Below are 10,540 nucleotides of genomic sequence, written 5' to 3'. Positions count from 1 at the left end.
CATCAGACTTGAGATAGCGCTCCTTGTTATGGATGACCTGAATGTATTGGTCTGTACTGCTGTTCTGCTGCTCATTGCTTGAGGCCAGGGAGGCGGAGTCAGACTCAGTCAAAGGATGGTCCAAATTTGGCCTTGCCTTTGATTTAATGTGCCTGCTCCTAGATGGGGACTGACTATGTCTTCCTGGAGAATTTATGTGGTGCCTGGTTTGGCCTCTTAGAGGCTCTGCTCCTCTTATACTGTCATGGGAGCGGGAGTGTGATATTATACCTCTCCATCTGATATCGCCCTCCTCTTCATCATCCACTTCCTGGAATCTGTACCGCCCTCTACCTCTGTGGCTCTCTTTAGCCACAGACATGTGGCTCTCTACTCGGTCACCAATGTAAAAATGTGGTGGCTGGTGGAGGTCAGATAGAGAACAGGGTCGATGAGTCTTCTCTAACAATATCCTTCTTCTGCGTTTCCCCTCATTTTCCTCCCCATCTTCATTCAAATTCTGTTGGGATAGTTGAGATCTGTGGAGGTGTGGTTGGTGGTGTGGGGTGCGAGGAGTGTAGTGCTTGATATTGCATGGGTAGAGCTCAAGGGTCTCAGCTGGCTCCTCTTCCATTAAGTAATGTCGTGGGATACGTGTAGCTGAGTGAAGCAGCTTCTTCCCGGGTTCATGTTCATTGACAATCACGTAGTGGGTGGCATGACCATGACGACACCCATAGCTCTGGGCAGTAATGATCCCAGTTGTTTCATCAGGATGTAAAGCATGTAAGGTCTTCCTGTACAGGGGGTCAGAGTGGATGTTGTCAGAATACCTGGCTTGGTGACTGCACGCCTTATGGTAGTAAGATCTAGAGCGACAGGAACCGCTTTGGCCTCCAGGGAATGCAGTGTGCCTGGTATGAGGAAGGACAACACATCAGAATCAAATAATATAATTACCGTCGATGATAGTTTTGGCGGAACTCAGAAAAACACTTCATTGTGAAAGAGGTCATGAATAATACAAAAAGTAGTCTAATACAGGTGAGGGGCCAGACAAAGCATGGCTCAAAAGACCCCTTATGATGATGACGATAAATGGACCCAGTTTTCCCTTGCCCGGAAGCGGGTCACCGGGGCCCCCCTCTGGCCTAGCCTGGAGGCGGGGTTCGAAGACATGCATCTGGTGGCCGGGCCTGCACTCATGGGGCCCGGCCGGGCACAGACCGAAAAGGCAACATGGATCCGCCTCTTCATGGGCTCACCACTTGTGAGAGGGGCCAAAGGGGTCGGGTGTGCAGTAAGCTGGGCCGCATCCTTGGCAGTCTGACCCTCGGCTACTGAATAGCTCTGGGAACATGGAATGTCACCTCTCTGGCAGGGAAGGAGCCCAAGCTGGTGTGTAAGGCTGAGAAGTTCCGACGAGACATAGTCGGGCTCACCTCCACACACAGCTTGGATTTTGGTACCAATCCTCTTGACAGGGGTTGGACTCGCTTCCTCTGCCCACAGTGAGAGGCGCAGAGCAGGTGTGGGCATACTTATTGCCCCCCAACTTGGCGCCTGTACGTTGGGGTTTACCCCGGTGGACGAGAGGGTAGCCTCCCGCCGCCTTCGGGTGGGAGGACGGGTCCTGACTGTTGCTTGTGCATATGCACCAAACAGAAGTTCAGAGTACCCACCCTTTTGGGAGTCCTTGGAGGGTGTGCTGGAGAGCGCTCCCGCTGGGGACTCCCTCGTCTTACTGGGGGACTTCAACGCTCACATGGGCAATGACAGTGAGACCTGGAGGGGCGTGATTGGGAAGAACAGCCACCCTGATCAGAACCCGAGCGGTGTTCTGTTATTGGACTTCTGTGCTCGTCACGGACTGTCCAAAACGAACACCATGTTCAAACAAAAGGGTGTCCATATGTGCACTTGGCACCAGGACACCCTAGACTGCAGTTCGATAATCGACTTTGTAGTTGTGTCATCGGATTTGCGGCCATATGCATTGGACACTTGAAGAGAGGGGCGGAGCTGTCAACTGATCACCACATGGTGGTGTGTTGGCTCCGATGGTGGGGGAAGATGCCACTCCGAACTGGCAGACCCAAACGTATTGTGAGGGTTTGCTGGAAACGTCTGGCGGAATCCCCTGTCAGAAAGTTTCAGCGCCCACCTCCGGCAGAACTTCTCCCTTGTCCGGTGGGAGGCGGGAAACATTGAGTCCGAGTGGGCCACGTTCTGCACCTCCATTGATGAGGCGGCTGATCGGAGCTGTGGCTGTAAGGTGGTCGGTGCCTGTCGCGGCAGCAAATCCTCGAACCCGCTGGTGTTATATCGGGCCTTTTTGGCCTGTGGGACTCTGGAGGCAGCTAACGGGCCAAGCGGAACGCGCCTTTGGAGGTCACTGAGGCAAAAACTCGGACATGGGAGGAGTTCGGTGAGGCCATGGAAATGACTTCCGGACGGCTTTGAGGAAATTCTGGTACACCATACGGCATCTCAGGAGAGGAAAGCAGTGCACCATTAACACTGTGTATAGTGGAGATGGGGTGCTGTTGACTTCGACTCGGGACGTCGTGAGTCGGTGGGAGGAATACTTTGAAGACCTCCTCAATTCCACCGACACGTCTTCGGTTGAGGAAGCAGAGTCTGGGGACTCTGAGGTGGGCTCTCCTATCTCTGGGGTCGAAGTCACTGAGGTGGTCAGAAAGCTCCTCGGTGGGAGGGCCCTGGGGAAGGATGAGATCCGCCCGGAGTTCCTAAAGGCTCTGGATGTTGTGGGGCTGTCATGCTTGACAGGCCTCTACAGCATCGTGTGTACATCGGGGACAGTGCCTCTGGATTGGCAGACCGGGGTGGTGGTCACCCTTTTTAAGAAGAGGGACCGGAGGGTGTGTTCCAACTACAGAGGGATCCCACTCCTAAGCCTCCCTAGTAAGGTCTATTCAGGTGTGCTGGAGAGGAGGGTCCACCGGGAAGTTGAATCTCGGATTCAGGAGGGCAGTGTGGGTTTCGTCCTGGCCGTGGAACAGTGGACCAGTTCTACACCCTCTGCAGGATCGTCGAGGGTGTGTGGGAGTTCGCTCAACCAGTCCACATGTGTTTTGTGGATTTGGAAAAGGCGTTCGACCGTGTCCCTCGGGGAGTCCTGTGGGGGGGTGCTTCGGGAGTACGGGGTACCGAGCTCCCTGATACGGGCGAGTCGGTTCCTGTACGACTGGTGTCAGAGATTGGTCCGGATCGCCGGCAGTAAGTTGGATTAGTTTCCAGTGAGGGTTGGACTCCGCCAAGAGCGCCCTTTTTCACTGATTCTGTTCATAACTTTTGTGGACAGAATTTCTAGGTGCAGCTGAGGCGTTGAGGGGATCCGGTTTGGTGGCCTCAGCATTGCATTTCTGCTTTTTGCAGATGATGTGATGCTGTTGGCTTCATCAAGCTGTGATCTCCAACTTTCACCAGATTGGTTTGCAGCCCAGTGTGAAGCGATTGGGATGCAGATCAGCACGGGCGGCGTGGCTCAGTGATTTGGTGGTTGTCTCCCAACCCACAGGTTGTGGGTTTGATCCCATGCAATTGTGACCATGTTGAAGTATCCTTGAGCAAGATAATGAACCCCCAATTGCTCCTGATGCTACGTCATCAGTAGGTGAATGGGTAGTCAAAATGTAAAGCGCTTTGTGGGCCTTGTATGGTGGAAAAGCACAATATAAATGAAGTGCCATTTACCATTTGCCACCTCCAAATCAGAGACCATGGTCCTCAGTCGGAAAAGGTGGTGTGTCCTCTCCGGGTCGGGGATGAGATCCTGCCCCAAGTGGAGGAGTTCAAGTATCTTGGGGTCTTGTTCACGATTGGGGGCAGGACAGAGCAGGAGGTCGACAGGCGGATCGGTGCAGCAGTGATGCTGACTCTGTATCGGTCCGTTGTGGTGAAGAAAGAGCTGAGCCGAAAGGCAAAGCTTTCAATTTACTGGTCGATCTATGTACCGACCGTCACCTATGGTCACAAGCTGTGGGTCGTGACTGAAAGAACAAGACCCTGGATATAAGCGGCCGAAATGAGTTTCCTCCGTAGGGTGTCCGAGCTTTCCCTTAGAAATAGGTGAGAAGCTCGTTCATCCAAGAGGGACTCAGAGTCGAGCCGCTGATCCTCCGCGTTGAGAGGAGCCAGGGCCTGAGGTGGCCCGTGGCATCTGGTTTGGATGCCTCCTGGACGCCTCCATGGGGAGGTGTTCCAGGCATGTCCCACCGGCAGGAGACCCCGGGGACGACCCAGGACACACTGGAGGGACTATGTCTTTTGGCTGGCCTGGGAACGCCTTGGGATCCCGCCGGAAGAGCTGGTTGTGGCTGGGGAAAGGGAAGTCTGGGTTTCCCTCCTAAAGCTGCTGCCCCCACGACCCGACCTCGGATAAGCGGTAGAAGATGGATGGATGGAGGGATGGATGGATGGATGGATGGATGGATGGATGGATGGATGGATGGATGGCCTAATAATTTGGACCAGTTTGACTTTTTTTTTTTTTATCTTATTTCATTTACTACTTTTTAAATGCTTGATTTCATTTTTAAACTTTAAATATAAATGGCAGTTACCCCACAGGACGAATAAAGTTCTAATTTGTTTTTAACTCAAAGTGTATTGCAAAAAAGGGTTACTAATATACACTTACCAGGGGATACATTCAAAATCCACCCGCTACAGGTAAAAAGTTTTTGATTTTCACAATAGACAAGTAGACATTTTCCACCAAGTAATCTGTGACTGTAATGTTGCAGCAACTCGGGACGCTCCAATCTGTTTGTTTTTTTTATTATTACTGATTTGATATCAATACCTTGAGTTCAGTATCAGCGAATACCGATCTGATACGGTCCACACTAAATTTGCACATTTTTTCTTCTAAAATAGTCAATGTAAAAATGTAAATGCTTTTAGAGGTTCTTTAATTTCTAGGAAATGTTTTTTTGAACGCATTTATTGAAGTACGATTTTCATTCAACATTTTCAATACATGTATTGAATAAATGTAATCATTACTTAAGTACAGGTACATCCGACTTACAAACATTCGCAGATACGAACAAAGGCTGATTGATGTGCATAAATGCCGTATTTCTGTTGCAAGTTAATATTTTAATTAATATTTTCACATCATACTTTACAATACAGTACTGTACTGTAGTTCCTCTCTCTGCCACAACCCCGTCAAGCAGCACCGTGCCATTTGCACATTTCAACTACAGTACCTCTCTGTGCAAGGATTCACGGCACAGGAACTACGGATTGGTGGCCACAGCACACACTCTTTGTACACCCAATCTTGGCGCCACACTGTGAGTACATTTCAGAGGCTCTACTGGAGGATATTCATGAGAAGCAGCCGTCAGTCGTCTTCTTTATCGGCATAGTAGGAAAACATATAATATCTCTTCAGCTTTGAAATCACTTGAATCCTCTAATCTGTATCTGTTACTGGAGGGCCGATAGGCAAAGACTTTTTAAGTCGCGAGGCCGCCCTATTACGACTACCAAGAAACGTTTCCCGGCATACAATCCTATACATTTACAGTGTTGAAATTGGAGAACATTTGAGACAGTACTTAGTAGAAACAGCACGATTTATGTTTTAAATAGCGATGTTTATGGAATCAGAATCCTGCCAATACTCGAAGCTTCATAACCTCGGTTTGAAACCTTGTACTGTAACCTCGGTTTGAATCTCCGAAAACATTTTTGTACGACTGAAAAAAATGTTTTGAATCTCCAAAAAATTGTTTTGAATCTCCCAAAATTTGTTTTGAATCTCCAAAAATATTTCTTGAATGACTGAAAAATCACTGAAAAAGCTTTTAAAAAAAAATTCTAAGAAAAGACAGACATTTTTTAAAGTATGACTTTACAGTGTTTCACACAAATTTTCAGAGGTTCAAAACGGTCACCAGCCAAGTTTCAAAAATGGCATTTTGGCATTGTTCTCCCTAGGCATTTATTTGTTTCCCATTTTTGTAACCTGTAAACTCTGAACATTCTCAAAATGTTGAAAAAATATTTCCAAACCTGAAAAGTGGGTTTGAATGTCCAAAAAGCAGAGGTTTTTCGAGGTTTCGAGTATTGTCAGGATTCTGAGTCCATAGATGTTCCCCCAGTGCAATTTTGACAGACAAATTGGCCGCTCCATCGTGGCAAGCATGGGAAATATTTACCCTGCCATTCCCGTTTCATCTCGTCATTGGAGATGTGGTGAACGGGAAGCGCGCACCCTCGAGATAAGCCTACCAATCCATTTTTTTCCCCCCAATATCTGGACCAATACCTGATCCACATATCGGATTGGAGCATCCCGAGTGGCAACAGGTCAGTCAAAATGTGTTCAAATTCATTCTCCTAACACAAAACCATTACATGTACATTGGGTGGCTTTTTGTCAAAATATCTATCTCTCTGACACCTGTTTGGCACATGCTCCAACCTATGTTTGGGGATTGTGGCAGGACTTCTGGAGGATCCAGCCGCGGCTCTGTTCAGCTCTCCCCGAGATGCAGACTGAGTAATTGTGCGAACGCTGTTACTGCGCTGCTGCCCAGGAGCTTGGAGGTTTGTGACGCTGCTGTTCTGTTGTGAGGAAGAAGTTTGGATGGAGGGACACTGGCTTGTGATGTCACTCTCTTGTTCATCTGGCTTTTGATACCCCATTTCATCTCCTGGAGCCTGAAGTCTTTCTGAGAAATGGTCGAATATTACAGTGTCAAAAAGAGAGAGCACTCCATAAATCTAGAAATGCACATTCAATAATACAAATTCCTATGAATGATAACATACCTGCAGCCATCTGGAAGACTTTCTTTTTATCGTCAGTGCGTTCCTAAAGGGATTAGAAAGATGCTCATCTCTTTTCTACATTTCCTCAACATCTTTCAACTATACTGTAGTATGTGGTTGTTTACCCATATTTCACTCCATGGCGTTAGCAGTTATGTTCATTTAGTTGTGAGATGAATATGGAGCCACATGGGCAATATGGATGCGCCAATAGAAAAATACCTTAATGATTTATTAATACTGTAACGGACTGGGTAATGACTGGGTCATTGAATTGTAGTCCACACTGGGAGGTTATTCACTTGAATGAATTTGATCCAAAAGCAAACTGCTCCAGAGTGCCCCTAAATCAGGAGGTGGGCACACTCGGTCCTCGAGGGCCGAAGCCCTGCAGGTTTTGGAGGTTTCCCTCTTCCAACACAAGCTGATTCCAATCAACCAGATCGTTATCAGGCTTATGCAGAGCTTGCTGATGAGCTGATCATATATCAGCTGTGTTGCAGAAGGGAAACATGCAAAACCTGCCCTAAATGGTCACATTTTGCCCCTAAACTATGAGACAGCACGAGTAAATTCTTCTTCATCCACTCACACAAAAGCGAAGCGTAAATCTATTGATTTTTTTCCCCCTCAAATATAGTATTGCATAGATAATCAGACCAAGCCACGAGCTTAGCGTGATTAATGTCGGCCTGGTGCATAGCATAAACACAGAAGGACAAAACATCCCTAATGAAAATTAAAATATTCAGGACTGACACAGGTTGATGCGCACACACTTGAAGTGTGTGTGTTCTGGGGTTGCCGTTTATGTTGAGCACTGTTATGTCGGACTGTTACTGAACGCAACACAGGCCTTGGGTGAGGGAGTTGACGTGCGGTTGAGTAGCGTTGTGGTGCTTTTTCCTGCTCGCAACGAGAGCGGTTGTACTCTCTGCTTTGGCATTGGCCACTGCCAAAAAGGCGTTTGTACAAAACATTACAATATAACCAGCACCGTGGTGAGTGAAATGACAATCACATGCCCACAAATTTACCAATTCGTTGGAATTTACAGTATTCGGAACTGACTCATGCCCACGAAGTGGGCTCAACCCGGGAGAGGAAAAAAAAATGACATTGCTGTCATATGAGGACTATTTGCACTGGACTTTACGACAGTAGTCCGACATTCTGAGCGACAATTAAAGCATTTCCTGTTAGCTACACTTTGGGTGTCAAAATTATCGCGTTATTATCTCGTTAACTAAAAGTGCCTTTAACGGCACTAAATTTTGTAACGCTCGATTAACGACCGCTCCCTGATTTGGAAAGCCTCTAAGACAGGGGTTGTCCAAACTTTTTCCTTTGAGGGCCTCATACAGTAATGCAATTAAAAAAAACAAAAATGTCATACATTCTAGATTCATTACAAATTTACTGAAATATTGCAAGCCTTTTATTATTTTCATATTGCTGATTGTCTTGCAGCTTAAACAAAACTCAAATATCCTATCTCAAAATATTAGAATATCATGAAAAAGTATACTATTCAACTATTATCACTTGAATCGTCTAATTAACTCGAAACACCTGCAAGTGTTTCCAAGTAAATCCACAATATGACATTTTTTTTTTTTATTGCAATATATGTATGTGTATATATATATATATATATATATATATATATATATATATATATATATATATATATACACACAAATGGATCACGTTTTCCCTTGCTGGGACGCGGGTCACCGGGGCCCCCCCTCTGGAGCCAGGCCTGGAGGCGGGGCTCGTTGGCGCCTGGTGGCCGGGCCTGCGCCCATGGGGCCCGGCCGGGCACAGCCCGAAGAGACAACATGGGTCCCCCTTCCCATGGGCTCACCACCAATGGGAGGGCCCAAAGGGGTCGGGTGCAGTGTAGGCTGGGTGGCAGCCAAGGGAGGAGACCTTAGCGGACCGACCCCCGGCTACAGAAGCTGGCTCTTGGGACATGGAATGTCACCTCTCTGGCAGGGAAGGAGCCCGAGCTGGTGTGTGAGGCTGAGAAGTTCCGACTAGATATAGTCGGACTCGCCTCCACACACAGCTTGGGCTCTGGTACCAGTCCTCTCGAGAGGCGTTGGACTCTCTTCCACTCTGGAGTTGCCCATGGTGAGAGGCGCAGAGCAGGTGTGGGCATACTTATTGCCCCCCGGCTCTGTGCCTGTACGTTGGGGTTCACCCCGGTAGACGAGAGGGTAGCCTCCCTCCGCCTTCGGGTGCGGGGATGGGTCCTGACTGTTGTTTGTGCATATGCACCAAACAGCAGTTCAGAGTACCCACCCTTTATGGAGTCCTTAGAGGGTGTGCTGGAGAGCGCTCCCCCTGGGGACTCCCTCGTCTTACTGGGGGACTTCAACGCTCACATGGGCAATGACAGTGAGACCTGGAGGGGCGTGATTGGGAGGAACGGCCCCCCCGATCGGAACCCGAGCGGTGTTCTGTTGTTGGACTTCTGTGCTCGTCACGGATTGTCCATAACAAACACCATGTTCAAACCTAAGGGTGTCCATATGTGCACTTGGCACCTGGACACCCTAGGCCGCAGTTCAATGATCGACTTTGTAGTTGTGTCATCGGATTTGTCATCGGATTTGCGGCCGTTTTGGACACTCGGGTGAAGAGAGGGGCGGAGCTGTCAACTGATCACCACCTGGTGGTGTGTTGGCTCCGATGGTGGGGGAAGATGCCGGTCCAACCTGGCAGACCTAAACGTATTGTGAGGGTTTGCTGGGAACGTCTGGCAAAATCCCCTGTCAGAAAGACCTTCAATGTCCACCTCCGACAGAGCTTCTCGCTTGTTCCGGGGGAAGCGGGGGCCATTGAGTCCGAATGGGCCATGTTCCACGCTTCCATTGTTGGGGCGGCCGATCGGAGCTGTGGCCATAAGGTGGTCGGTGCCTGTCGCGGCGTCAATCCTCGAACCCGCTGCCGTCAAGCTGAAGAAGGAGTCCTATCGGGCCTTTTTGGCCTGTGGGACTCCGGAGGCAGCTGACAGGTACCGGGTGGCCAAGCGGAACGCGGCTTCGGCGGTTGCTGAGGCAAAAACTCGGACATGGGAGGAGTTCGGTGAGGCCATGGAAAACGACTTCCGGACGGCTTTGAGGAAATTCTGGTCCACCATCCGGCGTCTCAGGAGGGGAAAGCAGTGCACCATTAACATTGTGTATAGTGGCGATGGGGTGCTGCTGACCTCGACTCGGGACGTCGTGAATTGGTGGGGGGAATACTTCGAAGACCTCCTCAATTCCACCGACACGTCTTCCTTTGAGGAAGCAGAGTCTGGGGACTCTGAGGTGGGCTCTCCTATCTCTGGGGTCGAAGTCACTGAGGTGGTTGGAAAGCTCCTCGGTGGCAGGGCCCCGGGGGTGGATGAGATCCGCCCGGAGTTCCAAAAGACTCTGGATGTTGTGGGGCTGTGGTTGACACATCTCTACAAAATCGCGTGGACATCGGGGTCAGTGCCTCTGGATTGGCAGACCGGGGTGGTGGTCTTTTTAAGAAGGGGGACCGGAGGGTGTGTTCCAACTATAGAGGGATCACACTCCTCAGCCTCCCTGGTAAGGTCTTTTCAGGGGTGCTGGAGAGGAGGGTCTGTCGGGAAGTCGAATCTCGGATTATGGAGGAGCAGTGTGGTTTTCGTCCTGGCCGTGGAACAGTGGAACAGCTCTACACCCTCAGCAGGATCCTCGAGGGTACATGGGAGTTCGCTCAACCAGTCCAC

At 49.2% G+C, this 10,540-nt stretch overlaps 1 protein-coding gene across 10 annotated transcripts in view; it reads right to left on the bottom strand.

Annotated features, from left to right (window-relative positions):
* Positions 1-10,540, bottom strand: part of tmc3 (transmembrane channel like 3) — a 587,484-nt gene that overhangs the window by 1,544 nt on the left and 575,400 nt on the right. For 8 of the 10 annotated variants that reach the window (XM_077518216.1, XM_077518214.1, XM_077518219.1 and 5 more), the window contains 3 exons: positions 6,793-6,835; positions 6,422-6,692; positions 1-893 (listed from right to left, as the gene is read on the bottom strand). The exon at positions 1-893 is cut by the window's left edge. In XM_077518216.1, coding sequence (XP_077374342.1) covers positions 1-893; positions 6,422-6,692; positions 6,793-6,835 — 1,207 coding nt within the window. The remainder of the gene's footprint in view (positions 894-6,421; positions 6,693-6,792; positions 6,836-10,540) is intronic. The other 2 variants (XM_077518215.1, XM_077518224.1) reach the window with 2 other exon arrangements.

The sequence above is a fragment of the Festucalex cinctus genome, chromosome 4 (genome assembly GCF_051991245.1).
Source record: "Festucalex cinctus isolate MCC-2025b chromosome 4, RoL_Fcin_1.0, whole genome shotgun sequence".
NCBI lineage: Eukaryota > Metazoa > Chordata > Actinopteri > Syngnathiformes > Syngnathidae > Festucalex > Festucalex cinctus.
Note: the sequence above shows the minus strand (reverse complement) of the source record. Positions and strands in the feature narration are given on the sequence as shown.